The 20,444-nt window shown below is 39.3% G+C and overlaps 1 protein-coding gene across 1 annotated transcript in view; it reads right to left on the reverse strand.

Annotated features, from left to right (window-relative positions):
* The window catches only part of nup188 (nucleoporin 188), a 95,561-nt gene that overhangs the window by 12,733 nt on the left and 62,384 nt on the right, over nt 1-20,444 (reverse strand). The window contains exons 30-40 of the mRNA XM_048559293.1: nt 16,789-16,856; nt 12,269-12,464; nt 11,011-11,088; nt 10,554-10,639; nt 10,028-10,173; nt 6,468-6,655; nt 6,162-6,362; nt 4,318-4,410; nt 2,261-2,419; nt 616-753; nt 367-441 (exon numbers count right to left, since the gene is read on the reverse strand). Of these exons, the coding sequence (XP_048415250.1) occupies nt 367-441; nt 616-753; nt 2,261-2,419; nt 4,318-4,410; nt 6,162-6,362; nt 6,468-6,655; nt 10,028-10,173; nt 10,554-10,639; nt 11,011-11,088; nt 12,269-12,464; nt 16,789-16,856 (1,428 nt within the window). The remainder of the gene's footprint in view (nt 1-366; nt 442-615; nt 754-2,260; nt 2,420-4,317; nt 4,411-6,161; nt 6,363-6,467; nt 6,656-10,027; nt 10,174-10,553; nt 10,640-11,010; nt 11,089-12,268; nt 12,465-16,788; nt 16,857-20,444) is intronic.

Raw genomic sequence — 20,444 nt, forward strand, 5'->3', positions numbered from 1 at the left:
CAAAACATTTGCTGTACCTGCGTACATTTGTGTGTGATTCATGTGTCAGGATTCCCAAATACCTCGTGCCTCCTAGTTCCACAATCTTTTTCTGTTTTAATAATATGCTGCTTTTCTAATCTTCCTGCCAAAGTTGACAAATTCACATATTCCATCAAATGTTTGCCCACTGACTTAATCTATCGACAGTAATATCCACTTGCAGACTGTGCTCTCTCTTCACAATTTATTTTTCTACCTTTATACCATCAGCAAAATTTAGAAGACAAATATCATCTGATAGCACTATATGGTAAACTGAGGCATTAAGTACTTGACATTTCACAATCACAGTTAAAGTCAAATTAAAAGATAGTATGTACTGACCTGCAAATAGTGTTGAAGCACCTTGGGGCTGTGAAGCAGAAAAGTACATGTCTGACATAAGTAACATAGGTTCACCTGTAATAAACAGAAAAGGTGGTTAACTACGTCAACTCTTCCCCAGAAATCTCATTTGTCCTGCACTAGGCATTAAGATAAAGAGTGCAGTGACAGGATTTCAACTTTCAATTATTCAAAAAGGGGAAGTGATCGCTGAAATTCAAGATCAACCGCATTTGAGCTAAACCATACCTGTACATCTCGAAGGAGCTGTGGCAGATGAAAACGCCACTCTTTGATGAAGTTGGAGAGTTGAAGAATAAACCCAACTGTGTGATCAACTTCATCAAGGCAAGCCAGACTCTGCACCTTGCGGACTGCATCCAAGCACTATGGAAGAAGAATTAAAGATAAGACAGAACATTGATGCACAAAATCAACATAGTGCTTAACAGCTCCATCTATTCATAATTTTAATGTGACCTAACTATTCATGTCAACCCAGGACTAACAGACAGAAAGCAATTGTTGGTGAGGCAACATATGCCACAGAGACCACATTATTATTCTAGAAAGTGCACCACCTAGAGGCCTGGAAGGTATCTATCTAATCTAAACATCCAAACTGAGTATCTGTCATACTTCAGTGATAATGGGAACTGCAGATGCTGGAGAATCCAAGATAACGAAATGTGAGGCTGGATGAACACAGCAGGCCAAGCAGCATCTCAGGAGCACAAAAGCTGACATTTCGGGCCTCGACCTGAAGAAGGGTCTAGGCCCGAAACGTCAGCTTTTGTGCTCCTGAGATGCTGTTTGGCCTGCTGTGTTCATCCAGCCTCACATTTCGTTATCTGTCATACTTCAAATTTGTTGTATCATTCAAAAAAGGTCTTGACTGAAATTTGACTTTCTCCTACATCCACTTCTTGATCCCCTTTAGTACCTAAAATATTTATTGATCTCAGTCTTGAAAATTTTAAATCTTACTCAACATCATTTGAAAATAAGACCATTTCAGGAATCAATCTGATGAACTTTTGCTGCACCCCCTCTAGGGCAAGCACACCCTTTCTTACATTTTTTAGTTGAATAGCAAGCGATTATGCATGGACAGATCAACGGTTATGTCAGAACAGCAGGTTAAATGGCATTTATACTGTAGCCACAGTATAAGGCCCTGAATGAATCACAAAGTTCTACAACATAGGAGGCCATTCAGCACTTTGCACCTCCACTTCAAATTCCCAAAATACACGTGCACATTTTAAAAATTCAAATAATAATGCTATACCCTCTTCAATGCCTCAATTGAACGTGCCTCCACTACACTTACAGTGCATTCCACACCCTAAGTATTCATAGTGAAAAAGTTTACCACACAGAACGTAACAGCTCAGTACAGGCACTTCGGCCCTCAATGTTGCGCCGACCTGTGAAACCAATCTGAAGCCCATCTAACCTACACTACTCCATTATCATCCATATGTTTATCCAATGACCGTTTAAATGCCCCTAAAGTTCCCTTGCTTCTTTTGTAAATCCCTTGAATTTTATATCCTCTCATTCCTTTTAAAGCTGGAACATAGTTTTCTCCCCATCTACTCCATCCAGCCTGCTCATGATTTTGAAAACTTCCCAAGAGGGACAATCAGCAAAACAGTTCAGCAACAATGAATTTCATTTTTAAAGCATTTTGTGCATTTTCAATAAATACAATGCTGTACATACCACACCCCAGAAATATGTTCCACTTCAATATAATGCTAAACAGAAATAATTGTAAAAATAAAGAATTGGAATTTATGGAAAGATGTTAAGAAAGTGAATCTTTAGTTCAAAGAAATTCTACAAGTTTAGCACTGTTTTAAACTCTAAGAAAAAAACTGGACCCCACCTGCAATATCCGCTCCTGATGAACCCCAACAAAGTCTAAGGCTTCTGAAAGGAAGCTGTAGCGGAGTGATTTTAAAAGTCTTTCCATGAGTGACATGGCGAGCCGATAAACACCTAGCCAGGAGGGGGCATCCAGAGACTTGCGTGAGGATCCCAAAGTCTGATTTACAGAAATTTTTTTTTAAAAAAGAGTCAAGACATTAACCATCTGATAAGCAGTGTGTTATTTTAGGTCATTTTAAATATTTGAATTAACTAACACAGAAATTAATAAGACATCTTTATTAGTGAAACTATAGACAAATATGAATACATTAGTTTCTGGTAAGCTATAAGCACAACTCCTCCAGTTACTTAAAAGACTTTGTGCTGCATTCAGGAGAATATGGAAATATATAATATTCTATGAGCTGCACAACTTATACATTGTTTGAAAAGCATGGAGCTATAGGCATATTTCAACATCTTAATAGCAGACAAAGACAGCAGTTGCATTTTTTTTAAAGAGGTATTTCAAGTTGAAGAATTTCTTTAACAACACAGGGACAGTCATACTACTTGAGGAAAAAAGATATGGAACACAAGTCAACTCAGAACTAGATGAGCTACGCAGAGTAATAAAATTAAGAAACTGTCAAAATTAACATTTGTTTCTAAACAATTGGAACACAAAACATTGGACCAAAGCTGAAACAAAAAAAATCAGTAATATAAAACAGATTTATCAAGAACCTTATGGACATACGAATTTTGTGGATGTTAAAAAAAATCAAAACCATTCAAGCCCAGCTCATCAGGCCTCAGGTGACCTCATCTCAGCTTCAGTTCTACTTTTCTACCCACTCTCCATAACACTTCAACTTGTAAAAAAAAAAACTCCTTAAACTTATTCTGGAAGTCCAGATATACTGCACCTACAGGATCCCTGTTATTGCTTTGCTTGTTACATCTTCAAAGAGCTCTAGCAAATGAGTCAAACACAAATTTACCCTTCATTAAATCATGCTGATGTATTTACTTGCCAAACATCCTACTATTACCTTCTTAATACTGAATTTTAACGATTTCCCAATGACAGGTGGTCTATTGTGTTCTATTTTCTGCCTCCCTCCATCTTTGAATAAGGGTAATACATTTATCAATTTTCCAATTCAAGAACCTTCCCTGCAACCAGGGAATTTTGGAATATTATAACCAGTGGATCCAATATCTTTCCTGCTACCTCCTTTAAGTACCCAGGATGTAGATCATCAGGCCCTGGGGACCTGTTTGCCTTTAATCCCAATGGTTCACTCAGGTACTTTTTCTCCTAGTTATGACAGAAGCATCAAAAGCAAGGACGTTACATTAAGACTGTACAAAATGCTGGCATGGTCTCAACTGGAACTCTGCATTCAGTTCTGGGAACCACTTTTAAGATTTAAGAGGGGTGCAGAAAAGATTATAGGAATGGTTCCAGGGACGAGAACTTCAGTTACATAGCTAGGTTGGACAAATTATGACTGTTACCTCTGAAGAGAAGATCAAAATCAGATTTCATCGAGATATCATAATTGCAAACAGGTGGGACAGAATAAATAGAAACTATTCCTATTGGTCCTATCCATTGATCTAAAACCAAAGGGTACAGAATTAAAGTAATTGGCTAAAGAAAGAATGACAACATGAGGAAAACATCTTCACATTTAGTGGTTAGGAGCTGGAATGCACAGCCTGAGAATATGGAGGCTGTAAATTTAAGACAGTTGAATTAACTATAGAAGGAAGAATGTTCAACATTACAAGTCGACAGTGAGTGGCTTTAATTGAATTCTTCCTTCAAAAGAAACAGCACAGAAACAATGGATGAACTGGACTTGTGAGCCGTAATCATTCTTTGAATCCAACCTCTCAATACAAGACACAATTTCAACGACACAAGATTTAATTTAAACATAATTTAATGAGATGTGTACAGAGGTATGCACATCACGTGTAAAGTGTTCGCCATACACAGAAATCCACAGTGATCTCCAAACAACACCTGTCATTTTTGTACTGCATGTCAGTGCTCATTACCTGGGCAGTTCCATTGGTACTAAGCTGGTAAACACTTAGCAGCGGCAGACAAATGCTTGGTAGGACACCAGCTCCTGCCACTATGGCTGCTCCCTGAAAACACAAAAGCTTGAAATTAAAGAACAATTTCTTCACATGAACTAATTTATAGCTAAATATACAACATTGAAGTAATTGCTCATATTATACCACAGTCAACAGCCAAGTAACAAAATGAAATGATCCAAGATACTACCATCCATGTTTCAACCCACACCAAGTCCTATTTTCCTAAGCTCACTGACCTATACCAGCTCCCAGTCAAGCAAATAGATTGATTTTAAAATTCACAACCTTGTTCTCAAATCCTTCCATGTAATCACCTCCAGATCCACAATCTTGAGATGTCGGTCTTCTAATTCCAGCCTCTTGGGCATCTCCAATTTTAATTGATCCAACCATAATAGCCATATTTTCATTGCCAAAGCACCAAGCTCTGAAATACCCTCACATAAACCCTTTTGCTTCATTTCCTTCTTTTAGACGCTCCTTCAAACCTACATCAGTGACTAAGCTTGCAGTCATCTGGCCTAATATTTACTTTATGTGGCAGAGTGTTATTTTGCTTTAAATTGCATCTATGCAACGTCCTGGGGAAATTTATAACAAATGTGCTGTGTGACCTTGTTGCTGTGAGGTGCCGAATATATTTTATATTTTACTTGAAAATTCAGTGTTCAACCGTACAAATTCATAAGGATTCTTTATAATTGACATATTTATAAAATGTACATACATCTCACTTAAAGCATTCTTAACAGCACCACCTTCAGTGTCACAGATTTCATATACACCATTTGATCTTCTGATCTTAAATATCATCAAAAATACAAAGAAAAGGCAAACTTATTGAAACCATAAGCATTATCATGACTAGTAAGGGGCCAGCACACACTGGTATTCTGAATAACCATCAGCATTTCTGGATTCAAATGAGAACTCAACTTGATTACAATTGTTCAAGAGGTCAGCAAAGAAATGTAAATTATACATCACAGTATAATAAAGAGAGAACACAAATTTAGATACTAACCAGTTGCTTGGAATGACAACTTCTACTTAACTTTGAAAGATCAATACACACTCAAACAGAGGTGTTGCGTTTCACTTTACTTTCACATACTAAGATTCATAGAATTACACTTGTATGATACTCAGTTCTATCGCCGCACCTTCTTTTCATTTGGGTGAAAATGGAAACAAGACCAACAGGACGAGAGTGTGGTCCATGCTTATGGACAAATCTAGATTGAACACCTAGCATTATCAGGTTTGGAGTATCCTGTTTTTCTGAAGTTTCTTCCATCCACTTCTGTTGGGCCACAGAATAATAAAAGCTAATTAGTCCTAAGCCAACAGAATAGAGGAACCTAGCGAAATTTGGTCATCCCTACTTAGTTCTCTCCGATGGTGATTATAACATTCAGAAGTGTTTTCCGTGGTGTGGTGCACTTTGGGGTATCTGGAAAAGAACTGTATAAATGTAGATACGTTGTTTTTCTAACTTGCACTGTATTTCTGAAACATTAAATCAATTTTAACAGATACGAAAGCAAAATATTGTAAATCTGAAATAAAGACATATTCTCCGAACAATTTAGGTCCAACAGCAAAACAGAATTAACATTTCGGGTTGATGACCTTCGAAACTTTTTCCAATAGAAGGTCACCAACCTGAAATGTCAACTGCCTCTCTCCAGCTAATGCATGATCTGTCAACAATTTCTAGGGTTTTGTATTTTTATGAACCCTAACAGACAGCTGGATATCATTAAAACTATTATTAGGATTAAAACACTACATACCTGCTGAGTTCTGGATAGTACTAAAAGCAAGTGCAGAGATGCCTCTGCAAAATGTAGGTTTTGTTTGACTCGAAGGCTAAGTTCCAGGGTACTAAGCATGGCAGGAAGGAATGGAACTTTCCGGGTAATCAAAAATAAGTTGTTGCCACTTTCATCCATTTCATAAAGTTCTTTGGACAAATGCAGAGCCAGCACACATACCTAGAGACAAGATAATTAATTTTAACACAGCCCTAAATGTCAAGGTATTACACTTGGGTCAGCCCTCTCCTTGGTATTTAAACACAGAATGGTTTTCTCTCTTACCCCATCTTTCTGGTCCTTGTGCTGTAACCGTGGTGGACAATCTGTCTCCATACAATCCTTGTCATCAGACAGACCAGCATCTCCTGTTGTCAGTGCATGATGTGTTTGGTCAAACAGAACAATCGCCTCGTTATGTATGGTCTCACACACAGTAAGGAGCATTTGAGAATACTGGGAGATGTCAGAAACTAAAAAAGATTAAAAGTTATGAACTGTACACTGGTAGGTAACTGCAAATAAACTGAAAAACAGGAAAGATGACTAAGTTTTAAAACTGAAGTGTGTATAAGATGTAGATTATAAAACACAAAACAATTTTACAAATTTTGTGTTCAACATAAATACTTGCTTCTAGCAAATCAACCCCTCTAAACAACAAAAACCGAAAGAACTGTGATGCTGCAAGTCAGGAACAAAAACAGAAGTTGCTGAGAAAGCTCAGCAGATCTGGCCGCATTTGTGAAGAAAAATCAGAGTTAACGTTCCAGGTCTGGTGACCCTTCCTCTAAATAACATACCTGTCACAATTGAAAATATTGTAAAACTCGTTTTTACTGGTCTGCTCAATTACACTCACCTCCACTTTCAATGCTCTCACACCAAAAAAAAAATATTTCTATCTCTCACCTTACCATTTGCTCAGCACTAAACCTCATTTCCATGTTATTAAATTCAGAGTTGGAGCCTTTAATGTATATGGTTTTAAAAAAAAACTGTTTAGACATTCCATGCCAGATCTGGGCAAATTGCTCAAAGCAGCACCAGCTTATATTCTCATCTGTGAAAATGGTTCCTTATTCCATAATCAGGCTGGAATACAAAAGGTAACCATCATTCCCTACCTTCCTCTGCTTCTTTTCTCAATCGCAAGCCAGCGTATTAAATTCTTCTCATGTCTCTTCCACCCACCTCCAGCAAGGATAAAGGGTCATGGATGTCTCTGATTGAGATTGGTCAATCTGCTGTCTCTCACTTCCTTCTCTATGCCGATCCACCAGGCTAAAACACTGCCAAGGCTTCCTAATGCTCTTAACTTTACAGTTGTTTCTCTCCCTAGTATTTCTCCTATTTACACTCATTCTTTCTCCAAACTCATCTTGCCTGAGACTCATCTCCTGCTTTCCTAGCACCATTCCCAACAACTTTCTGATCAAACCTCACCTCCTGGATTCAATGTCAGCTGATATTAATTGATCTCTCCTCAGGTTATTTCCCAAAAATGCATTAACCATCACCTCTCTCCTCAAAAGGCAATTGACCTTAATGCTCTTACATAATAGAGATAATGGGAACTGCAGATGCTGGAGAATCCAAGATAACAAAGTGTGGAGCTGGATGAACACAGCAGGCCAAGCAGCATCCCAGGAGCACAAAAGCTGACATTTCGGGCCTAGACCCTTCATCAGATCTTTAATGCTCTTGCAATTTGTTATATTATTTCAACCATCCTTACTTCTGAAAATTCTGCAAATATATTGTCATGATCATGTTTCCCAGAACTCAATCAGTTCAGATGATCTCTAACATACAATTTAACATAATTTGTACTTAAAAATGTCTCTCCCATAGAACAAAAATGGCTGTTAGCCACAAATGGCTGAGAAGGTAAGCTATTCCTTTTCCAGTTTGTGGCAGTTAGTCACACCATCTCTTCAAACTTCTCACCATCACCCAACTTGATGGGACTGCATTCAGTTCCATTCATGTCTAATTGTAGCCAGAGAATCAACTGGCTCTTTCCACTGCTACAAAGCTGCATCTGGTTTACCCCCAGGGACCTATCCTCGGCCTGCTTTTCCTCATCTGCAGGTTACCCCTCAGCAATAATATCCAAAAGCACATCAAGTTCCACGTGTGCACTGACAATATCCACTAGCACTCCACTTCCCTCAGACCTACCATAGACTCTAAATTGTAAGGCTGACATCAAACACGAAATGAACTGAAATTTCTAATTAAAAATTGGTACTACTGATGCCATTGTTTCCATCCAATTACAAACTCTGTTTCTTCACAAACTCTACCCCTCTCCCTGGTAACAGTCTAAGGGTGAATAGACTGCTCACAAACTTGATGCCACACCCAATCCTGAGATGAGCTTCCAAACACACAACTGTGCCATCATTAAGACAGTCTACTTCTACTCTGTTTCAACACCCAACATCACTCTACCTCAGCTCTTCGGTTGTGGCAACCTCCATTCCATTTCTTTTTCTCCCCCCCTCTAAACTTGACTATTCCAATACACAACTACTTACCATCCCACATGCTGACCAACATAAACTTGAGGTCATCCAGAGTGCCTCTGCCCACAACAAATCTCATTCAACTATCATCTCTCAGATTCCAGACCAATACCAACTCCCTGGAGAGCAACAATTGCTCAGAAACTCAGATATAGAGTTACAGTCCTGACACATTAACCTTTTATTTCCATAGATACTGCCAAATCTGAAAGATTGACAGATTTTCCGCTTTAAGTTTCAGAATTTTACCAACTACAATAATTTTCTTCTATAAAAATCAGTGAAACCTTGAAAAGTATTTGTTTCACAAACCTTTTTAGTATTATAATTCAATGTTATCAATGCCACTTATTTAAAATCCACAGAGTACGGGAAGCAGTTACATTCAATGGGGAGATTAACAATCAATTCAATTGTCAGCTGTTGCAGTATGAATGGCTGTTATGCCACTGGGAATGAATTGCTCAGGGAAGAGGTTCAGTATGTGTGGCAATACTCTTAAGTGTGACAATTTAAACTACTCCTCATTTCAACTCGCACGGCATGTGGCCATATCTTCTCTGGCCCATCCTGTTTGGGAGCTACTCAGATTTTTCCAGGAAGGCTAAATCCTGAAATTACCAGGCTACATGTTGGTTTTTTTGCAGTCAAACAGATGTGTGCCTAGTGTCAGTTTTAGAATGTGGCATGTACTAAGGTAGGGGCTATGAGATTATAAGTACAGCAAACCTTTTATTAACCAGCACCTACGAGACCAGGAGTATACTAGTTGATCAAGAGGTCTACATCAATTTAAAACAACACACTAAGCAATAGAAATGTAATGCACAGGCTCTGTCATATTTTATTTCCAGCATAAATAAATAATGCATTATTGCCTTAAATAAAACTTAGCAGTAGCAAGCTTTCTTACTCACACCGTCAAGTGACTACTTGGACATTGTGGAGACCATGACAAAACAGCAAGCTTTCGATATCGGAGGTATATAATTTTTGCCGGTTTATCGACTATGGCACCAATGTTGGAGTAATTGACAATAAGCATATTAAACTAACCATGGCCATTTTCTAAAGCAGATCATCACTCTCAATTTTACAAGAACAAATTACATGTCTTCCAATGCTCCCTGCATCTCAGCTTTAGATGTGCATCATCCTCTTCCAAGTGGAGCCCATTCTATTTTCTTTTAAGGATGCTAACCTTTAGCCATTAGGCATACACTTATTTTTCATGGCAATCAATACCTTGAACACTGATTTAAGGTAGCAGGGTACAATCTCTGGAAGTACTGAGAAAAGAAATGATAATCTCACCTCGTAGCCGTTTGATCTGAAGAGTAGTTATGATAGCTGAAAATATTTTTGCCTTTGTCTTCTCCATAAAGTACTGGTTACTCTGTGACAGACTCTCTAGAATTTGGTCCAGTGGGTCCAGAATTTTAGACACTTGAACAATGATGCTGAAAAGGGAAAGAAAATTGGGAAAAAAAAGTCTTCTGCACCATTACATCATTATGGGACGAACTGCATTATACACTTTTCTTTAAATAAGATTAATAGAAGAAACAAAGCAACATCCAGAGACATGCTGTCCATATACTCTCAGATCTGGAATTGGAAAGTGAAAATAATATCGCCCTTTTGAACATATTTAATATACATGAAGCACAGTATTTTCTTGCAATTTTTAGCAATTTCTAGTAAATAACAGGCAATAGACAGGTGACATTTTGCATCAATTCCAACCAAAGTGCACAATGCATGCTAAAAAAAATGCAAAAGATGTGACTCAAAACCTGAACAGATAAACCATCTTCAATTGCATATTTTTGCTTCCTACCTTTTCCACTGTTTCAACAAGATTAGGAGGAGTGTTGCCAACATAGATCCCATTCGCAAACATGAGGCAGATGAAGGCACCAGAAGCTATCAAAAAGAAAGTTTTTTTTTAGAAAGCAAGAGTCCAGTATAAAAGGGTGGACTTAAAACTAATTTGCACACTTCCAACAAATATAAATCCAGAACTGCTTATCAGAAAATGTGTAAGAGGGGTTTGTGTGTGCTGAACATGTTCTCAAATCCCAATTTAAAACTGTGAATTAATATCCATAGCAACATCTTGACCAGAATCCACCTGACAAACAGCGCTCTCCTCTCATTCAGTACATATGTGGTTTTCCTTTTAGAACAGTACTTCTTACAAATTGTACTGATGAGTACAAAACAACAAGTTTTAAAAAAGTCTTTTTCAGCAATACTAAGACTGTGAATTTGATCGAAATTACAAAAGAATTTACCAAAACTTTGGTTCCCTCTAGAACATCTTGTAATAACTGTAGCCGCAGTGAATTATCACACAGATGCATCACCTCCACCTGGGGAAGAAAATAGCCAAAAAATTGAGCTTTATTCTTTGCTATTTGCATGTTATTTCACAATGTAAGTGGTTCAATGTAACGGTTAATCTGCAGCAGTATTAACATTGTAGATTGGGTATGAAATTTAAAGAAAGGGGACGATGGCCTTCAATTGGCTACATATACAGCTACTGCCATTTTTACATGCCTGAAGAAAGAGTAACAAAAAGACTGGCTCAGAGATTGTTCAAACTTTTCACTGAAAATGGGAAGTTTGGTCATGGTCACCAGAGCATATTGCAATTTGCATAACTGAGCACATGGGGGCAGTAGAATAATAGTTATGCAACCAGGCAGCGATCCAAACAAACGGGGTTCAAATGTTGAATTGCATTGGAAAAACTGGTGATTATTTGGCAAATATCAGAAAATTTTAATTGTGTGAGATTACAGTTAAAAACCAAATGGGGTGATGTATAGTCTGTCCTACTTATGTGCTCCTGTTCCACACTACATGGTTAACTCAATGTTCTCAGAGCAAGGCATACCATCTACACATTTTACATACGTCCAAGAAACATTTTTAAAATGTCAGCTGCGCATCAAGCACTATGAGAATCCTGTTTTCATAAAGTGCTCCCTGACTACTGCCGCATTGGCTACTTCACTAATTTGGTTGACACTGCTTCAAAATATTGGGGAGGTGAAGGCCTAATGGTATTATTACTTGACTATTAATCTAGAGATTCAGGTAAATGCCCTGGAGACCTAGGTTCAAGTCCCACCATGGCAGGAAGTTGCATTCAATAAAAATCTGAGATTATGAGTCTAATGATGACCGTGAACCATTGCCAATTGACAGGAAAAACACATCTGTTCACTAATGTCCTTTAGAGAAGGAAATCTGCCATCCTTAACCAGTCTGGCCGATGTGAATTTACACCCAAAGCAACGCGATTGACTTTCAAATGCCCGCTGGGCAATTGGAGACAGGCAATAAATAGTAGCCTGCGCAGTGACATTCACATCCCATGAAAGAATATATAAAGAAAAACCAAAGGGCTATAACTTGAAGTCCATGTCAAGTCCAGAGATAATCCAAGTAAAAAATTAGAAGATTGCATGTCACTACCATATAATGATGACAAATTTCCTAAAACGATATTAATCCTCAAAATAAATAGAATTTTTTCCTTACGTAGTTGGTAGCCAGTACGAGAACCATTCTCCATGCAGAGATTATCATTTGGAACTCCAGAAATGGAGCAACCCCCTCAGTTTCTGTCTCCATCATATGCGTAACAAGAGATTTTATGTAGTGAGACCAATATTCATACCGCTTCTTCTCAAAGAACATCTTCAGTGTATGCTTTAAAGATTGGTCCAGAGAACCCCTGACAGAAAAAAAAATACAAATCAATGACTATTTAAACAATAGTCATCAGCTCCTAATTCATACTTTCAGAAACGTAATAATGTACCACTGCTAAGTAACAGTACCAGAAACAAGTCACTAGTGGGAGAGGTCTACAGGATTCTTACCAGTGACCACAATGCTGGGCAAGATAAACAAAAATATTGTGCCCTTGTTGTAAAGGGACAGTGAAAGTCATTGGTAATTTCAACACATATAAACTGGAAAAATCATACTGACAATAGTAGTCTGCATAAGGAGATCACAGAATGCTTTTGAGAGTTTCTTAGAGATACACACACTCGAACTGGACCGAACACATTAAATTAGGCTTGATATTGAGACAGTAGTGGTTAGTGACCGAGAGTAAAGACATCTCCTCGGCAGCAGCTCGAAAGGGAAAACACTGGGTGCAATATACTGGTATTTTAAACTTCATTAAAGTCAACAACGTGCACCTGAAATCAAAGCTAGCTGAAATGAACTTGTATAATAGGTTAGAGGACAGATCCATACAGATGCAGTGGCAGATGTTTAAAGGAATATTTCAGAATGCTCAGAATAAGTATATTACTACCATGAAAAATTATAAAGGGAGGATTCACATCCATGGTCATCTTATGCAATTGGGAAAAGCATTAAACTTAAGGGAAAAGCACAAAAGGTGTGTGGCAGGTCAAATAATTGGTCACAGCAAAAAAGGTACAGCAGAGAACAACTAAAAATCATTTTGTCCGAAGGAAGACATTGGAGTACGAGGAAGCTAGTTAGAAATAGGAAGCAGATAACAAGAGTTTCTGCATATGGACATACATGGAATAGTGTAGGTTAGATGGGCTTGAGATCACTATGACAGGTCGGCACAACATCGAGGGCCGAAGGGCCTGTACTGTGCTGTAATGGTCTATGTTCACGATTGCTGGTGCTCTACAATTGGAGAATGGGTATTAGCAGTAAATAAGGAAGTATCGGGTGAAAGGAACAAATATTTTGCTTTAATCTTCATTGTAGAGGATAAAAGAATGTCTAGTAACAGCTATATTTCAGGAGGTGGGGGGGGAGCAAGAGGGAAGAGATAAACATAGTAAAGCTACAATCACTCGGTAAGGAGTGCTAAGCAAACTGCTGTAGCTGCAGGCAGAGAAGGCTCTGGTCTAGATGTGACTAATCCTATAGTTTTCAAAAAGGCAATTAATGAAGTAATAGATGCATGAGATTAAGATTTCAAAAATTTCCCAGATCCAAAAGAAGCTCCATCAGGTTAGAAAATAGCAAAAAAAAAACACTTCATTCAAGAAGGGAGGGATGCAAAAAACAGGAATCTGTATGACAGTTAACTCAAAACCCATCATGGAGAAGGTGATGGAATTGAGTAGAGGTTGTAACTGGCCACTTCGAAAAACAAGGGAATTGGGAAGACTCAGCACTGTTTCATGAAAGGGAAACATGTATAGTCAATTCATTAGGGCTCACTGAAGGAACAGTGTGGGTAAGAGGGATACTGTAGATGTATTTGGGTTCCCAGAAGGCATTTGATAGGATGCCACAATAGTTATTGCAGAAAATAAAAGCGCATGGTGTAGAAGGTAACATATTAGCAGGAACTGAAGTTTGGCTGACTAACAGAAAAGTGCACATAAATAGGTCTGCAACTGACTGGCAGGAGCTGAGTGTGGGAGGGGTCTGTACTGGGGCCTCAACATTTTAGAAGTTACATCAATGAGGTGTCGAGGGAAAGCATGGCAGCTAAATTTGTAGATGACAAAGACCGACAGATAACAATGCTGTGAAGACGAGAGTTTACACAAAATAAGTACAGCTTAAGTGTGTGGGCAAAAAATTGGCAAAGTACACGTGAAGCTATTCACTTTGGCAGGAAAAATAAAAAATACAAAGTATTACTTTAGCAGAGAATGACAGCAGAATTCCAAGGGATCTAGGTGTTCTAGTGCATGAATCTTAAAACATTAACATGCAGGTACAGCAAGTAGTTAATGCAGCTAATGGAATGCTATTCTTTAAAAGGAATTGAACATTAAAGTAAGGTTGTTGTGCTCCAGTTATACAGGGCACAGGTGGGATCACATCTTAAATACTGTGTGCAGTTTTAACGCAGAACATAGAACAATACAGCGCAGAACAAGCCCTTTGGCCCTCGATGTTGCGCCGACCTGTGAACTAATCTAAGCCCCTCCCCCTACACTATCCCATCATTATCCATATGCTTATCCAAGGACTGTTTAAATGCCCCTAATGTGGCCAAGTTAACTACATTGGCAGGCAGGGCATTCCACGCCCTTACCGCTCTCTGAGTAAAGTATCTGTCTTAAATCTATCACCCCTCAATTTGAAGCTATGCCCCCTTGTACAAGCTGAAGTCATCATCCTCAGAAAAAGACTCTCACTGTCCACCCTATCTAATCCTCTGATCATCTTGTATGTCTCTATTAAATCCCCCTCTCAGCCTTCTTCTCTCCAATGAGAACAGACCCAAGTCCCTCAGTCTTTCTTCATAGGGCCTGTGCTCCAGACCAGGCAACATCCAGGTAAATCTGCTCTGCACTTTTCCAATGCTTCCACATCCTTCCTGTAATGGGGCGACCAGAACTGCACGCAATATTCCAAATAATATTTGGTTTTACTTAAAGGAGATGACAAAAGGTGCTGGAGAGGTTTACTAGATTGATACCTGGAGTGAACAAGTTGCCTAATGAGGAAAGATCGCAAAGACTAGGATTGTTTCCACAAGTGTTTAGAAGTAGGAGGGGTGACTCAGTTGAAATATGCAAGATCCAGAAAGGTCTTGACAAGGTGCACATGGAAAGCATGTTTGCTCTTATGGTACGTGCAGAACCAGTTTTAAAGTTATAAGTTTCCCTTGAGGGCTGAGGTAAAGATATCCTTTCCTCCCTAAGGGTTGACACACTTTGGAATCCTCTGCCTCAGAAGACAGTGGAATTGGGGCTAGTGTGAATTTTTTTTAAAGCATGGTGGACAGATTATTGTTAGAAAGGAATCAAAGGTTCAGGGGCAGGTGGGAATGCGGAATTCAAAACACAAACTATCAACCACATTATTACAGGTATCAAAGTGTGAAGCTGGATGAACACAGCAGGCCAAGCAGCATCTTAGGAGCAGAAAAGCTGACATTTCGGGCCTAGATTGTGCTCCTAAGATGCTGCTTGGCCTGCTGTGTTCATGCAGCTTCACACTTTATTATCTTGGATTCTCCAGCATCTGCAGTTCCCATTATCTCTGACCATATTATTACTGACTGGTAGAGCGGGGGCCAAATGGTCTACATCACCTCTTATTTCATATGTTGGCGCAGCTTGCAACATTAATCCTAAATCTCCAAATTTTGTTCCAACTAATCAAAGAGGAGTCCCATCAGGTGATGACTGCTTTATTTACTTTCCAGACATTGCTACAATTGACTTGAACAAATTAAAAAGAACTAGTAGACCTCACTGAAGTTGCTGCTGCAGTCTAACAATAGCTGGGTATTTATGAAGCATAGGAAGATGCCCAAAGTTTCTTCAAAACAATTTTCACATCATTGCCACATAAGTTTTTACAGCACACAACCAAAAAGGTAAGAGGAATACATGATACAGAGAATGAAGGAGAGTAGGGCTGCAGGATTTAGGGAGAGTAGAGGAATTTGAAAACAGCGATAAGTTTTAAGATCAGGAGTCAACATAGGTCAGTATATATTGTCTAATTAAGCAGTATTTGTGCCTCAAGTGCAGAAGTGTGTAAAATTCCTAACTCAGGAGGCAGCATAGGTACACCAGATAGGATTACTTTCAGTCTCTAATTCACTTAAGCCAGTGGAATTTCTTGGTCATGGATGTTTCAGCATCATGATGTAATCCACCTGTATCTCAACACAGGAACAGATTATTATTTAATAAATAACCCTGCTGAAAAAACTGTTACTGTTTCTGAATCAGGGAAGTGGTGGAATAATAATGTAACTGGGCTAGCAATGCAAAGATGTGGGTTGATGGGTCATGGGTTCAACTCTACCCCAACAGCTAGTGGCAATAAATGGAATTATCATGACAACTATAATTGATTGTTGTAAAAACCCATTTGGTTTGCTAACATCCTTGAAGGAAGGATATCTGTCATCCTCATATCCAACAGCTTACATGTGATTCCAGACCCACAATAAGGTTGTTGACTCTTAACTGGCCTCTGAAATTGCCTTGCGAGCCAATCAGATCAAGGGTATTCTGACTTTAGCAACAAGGCCCACATCTCCTGGAAATAAGAAGCAAAAAAAAGAAGAATTGTACCTGACAACATAGTAAATTTCCAAGCAGATGATCTTCAGGGTGAAGGCACACGTTTCCAATACGCTCTTCTGTATCAGAATATATTATTATTACAAAATTCATTAATACTGACCAGGTTGAATTAACTTCACATCCGCTTATAGATATTCATCTGCTTTTAGGTACTATGAAGTTTACTGCCACGCATTTTGGAGGCAAGGGGGAAATGAAACAAAGGACCAGTCATCATTTTGGTAGGTGATGGCAAGAGCTTAAAAGGTTGGCAAATAGATCTCAATAGTACTTGTATGATAAGGAAAGCCCACCCAACTCAGTACAGTTCTGACATAAATAGCAGCTTCAAGAAAGGTGTTGATAAAAATAATTGGGAAGCCACATAATACCTCAGCAGTGTTATTCATTGCCAGAATTTTTACAATATGGAAAGAGGCCTTTCGGCCCATCTTGTTGTCTCAGTCAAACACTCATTTACTCTAATTCTGTTTTCTAGATCTTGGTCTGTAGTCTTATATGCTAACGGCATTTCAAGTGCTCATCTACGTAGATCTTCAATGTCGAGTGCTTTTACCTTCACCATCTTTTAACGTGTAGCTGCTGGGATTGGGTTGGATAAAGTCAAAATTCACAAGGCACCAGGTTATAGTCTAACAGGTTTAAACTAGATTGGCAGGGAGGCAAGTGAGAAGCCAGAAGGAGATACAGTAATCAGAAATAGCAAGTTGAAGAGACAGGTCAAACTGGAACATAACAGGGAGCAAGGAATGCCTGTTGGATTAAATTGTGTCAATTTCAATACAAGACAGCTGACAGGTAAGGCCAATAAACTCAGTGCATGGATAAGTACGTGGAGCTGGGACATCATTGCCATGTTTCTGTAATAGCTAAGGTAGAGACAGGACTGGCAGCTTAAATGTGCTTGGGCACAGGTGATTTAGACAGACAGAAGTGGGGGAAAGAAGGAAGGAGGAGTTGCATTTTTTGCTAAGCAGGAGTATCACAGCAGTAGTCAGAGATGAAATAACTGACAGATCATCCAGTGAGATTGTGAGTGGAGCTAAGAACAGGATGGTGCCATTTTTGGGGTCGTACTAAGTCCCCAAACAGTCAACAGGAATTAGAGGAACAAATATGCAGGGAGACTGTGGAAACCTGCAGGAGAAAGAAAGTTGTCATAGCAGGGGAGTTTTACTTTTCCCAACACAGACTGAGACTGTCGGTGTTAGGGGCTCACATGGGGAGGAATTTGTTAGAAGTGTTCAGAAAAGTTTCCTCAAGCAGTATTATAGAGGATCCTATTCGGGAAGAGGCAAAACTCAACAACTCTTGGGAAATAGGGCAGGTGACTGAGGTGATAGTGGGGGAGCACTTTGGGACTAATGACCACAGTTCTATTAATTTTAAAATAGTTATGGAGAAGAACAAAACTGATCCACAGGTTCAAGTCTTAAACTGGAGCAAGGTGAATTTTAATGGAATTAGACAGGAGCCTGCAGGGGTTGATTGAAGTAGTTTGTTTGCAGGCAGAGACCTCTGGCAAGTGGGATGGCTTTAAATGCGTGATAGCTAGAGTTCAAGATCTATACACTTCTGTGAGGATGAAGGATAAGGTTAGCAAGAGCAGGAAACCATGGATGACAAGAGATAATGAGGTTTTGATCAGAAAAAAGGAAGAGGCATGGCTCAGGTACAGGCAGCTGGATCAAGGCAATCCCTGGAGGTACGTGGGGGTTTTAATGAAAAAGGAAACCAGGAGGGTGAAAAAGGGGGCACGAGATAACTTTAGCCGAGAAGATTAGGGTGAATTCAAAGAGATTCTAAGAATATTAAAGGAATAAGAATAACTAGAGACAGAATAGCACACCTCAAGGACCAAAGTGGACATGTATATGTGGAACCCTAGGAGATAGGGGAGGTCCTCAATGAATATTTCTCCTGTGCTTACCATGGAGAAAGACACGAAGACTTGGGAACTTGGGGAAGTTAGCAGAGATGTCTTGGGGACAGTCCTTATCACAGTAGAGGTGCTGTTGCAAGTATTAGAATGTATGAAGGTGGACAAATGTCCAAACATATCCAAGAACCCTGCAAGAGGCTACAGAAGAGATTGCGGGGGCCCTGGCTGATACATGTGCATCATCACTAGCCACAGGTGAGAATCATAGAACAGTAAGTCTAACATCCCTGGTAGGTAAGTTACTTGAGAAGATTCTGAGGGATAAGATACACATGCATTTAGAAAGACAGGATTTGATTAGGGGTAGTCAGCATGTGTCTTCGTGAAAGGAAGATCATGCCTCACAAATTTGTTACAGTTCTTTAATAAGTGACCAGAAAGGTTGCTGAGGGCAGGGCAGTAGATGCAGTCTACATGGATTTCAGTAAGGCCTTTGGTAAGGTTCCACATGGTAGGTTGCTCTGGACAGTTAGATCACACGGAATCCAGGGAGAGCTGGCAAACTGTTTACAAAATTGGTTTGATGGTAAGAAGCAGAGGGTAACAGTGGAAGGATACTTGTCAGACAGGTGGCCTGTGAATAGTGGTGTGCCTCTGGGGTCGGTGCTGGGCCCATTGTTGTTTGTTATCTATAGCAATGATTTGGCTGAGAGTGTACAAGGCATGATAAGTAAGTTTGCAGGTGACACTAAAATATGTGGTATCGTGGACAGTGAGGAAGGTTATCAGAAATAGCAGCAGGGTCTTATCAGCTGGAGCAGTAGACCTGGAAATGGAGTTTAATGTAGATAAGTGTGAGATGTTGCATTTTGGAAAGGCAAATCAAGGTAGGAATTTCATGGTAATGGTAGGGCCTTAACGAGCATAGTGGAATAGAGGAACCTTGGAGTTTAGGTGCACGATTCTCTGAAAGTGGAGTCACAGGTAGACAGCACAGTGAAGGCAGCTTTAGATGCACTGGCTTTAACAATCAGAGCATTGAGTTTAGAAGATGGGAAGTTATGTCGCAGCTGTACAGGACATTGGTGAAACCTAGAGTGACTGACTGACTGCCTTCAGTTGAATCTTTAATCATTCTTGCATTCTAGAAATTGCAGAAGTTGGAAATGGAGAACTCAGCTAGTTTCAATTCATTAAGCAGCAAATTCCGGAATCTGATTCTAGTCACTGCCCCAAGATAATTAAAGTTTCATCAGCATCTGCCTAATTTTTCAAACTTCAAACAGGCAGAACAATGAGAATATGCAATAGATGACATTCAGGTCAGACACTGAATTGTAGGTGTGAAGTCTCGTCCAGAGTCTGTCTCAGAGTTTTAACCTGGAATCAATCCAACACCAGCACCTCCACATGATGGCTACTATCAATACCACAAGCAGCCAGCTCAAAATGAAGAGGATCTCCAAGATCGCACATGTCAACAAGACAAATTTCTGCAGAAATGCAAGGAAGCTGAGAAGATCTTGAAGGACTACAGATCATAAACCCACCCAAGCTGACATACAACACATTACGCTGAGACTCTGCCATCACACATCTCACAAACTCCTTAATCATCACATTCACTAACACTACAGCAGGCGCCACAACCTTGAAATCAAGACAGGGTCTACATTCTCAGCTTACGCTCAAGATACAGAAGAACTGCCAAGCAGATGAGCCAGTGGAACTACACCAAATACATGCACACCAAGAACAAGGA

This window comes from Stegostoma tigrinum, chromosome 29 (assembly GCF_030684315.1).
Source record: "Stegostoma tigrinum isolate sSteTig4 chromosome 29, sSteTig4.hap1, whole genome shotgun sequence".
Lineage (NCBI taxonomy): Eukaryota > Metazoa > Chordata > Chondrichthyes > Orectolobiformes > Stegostomatidae > Stegostoma > Stegostoma tigrinum.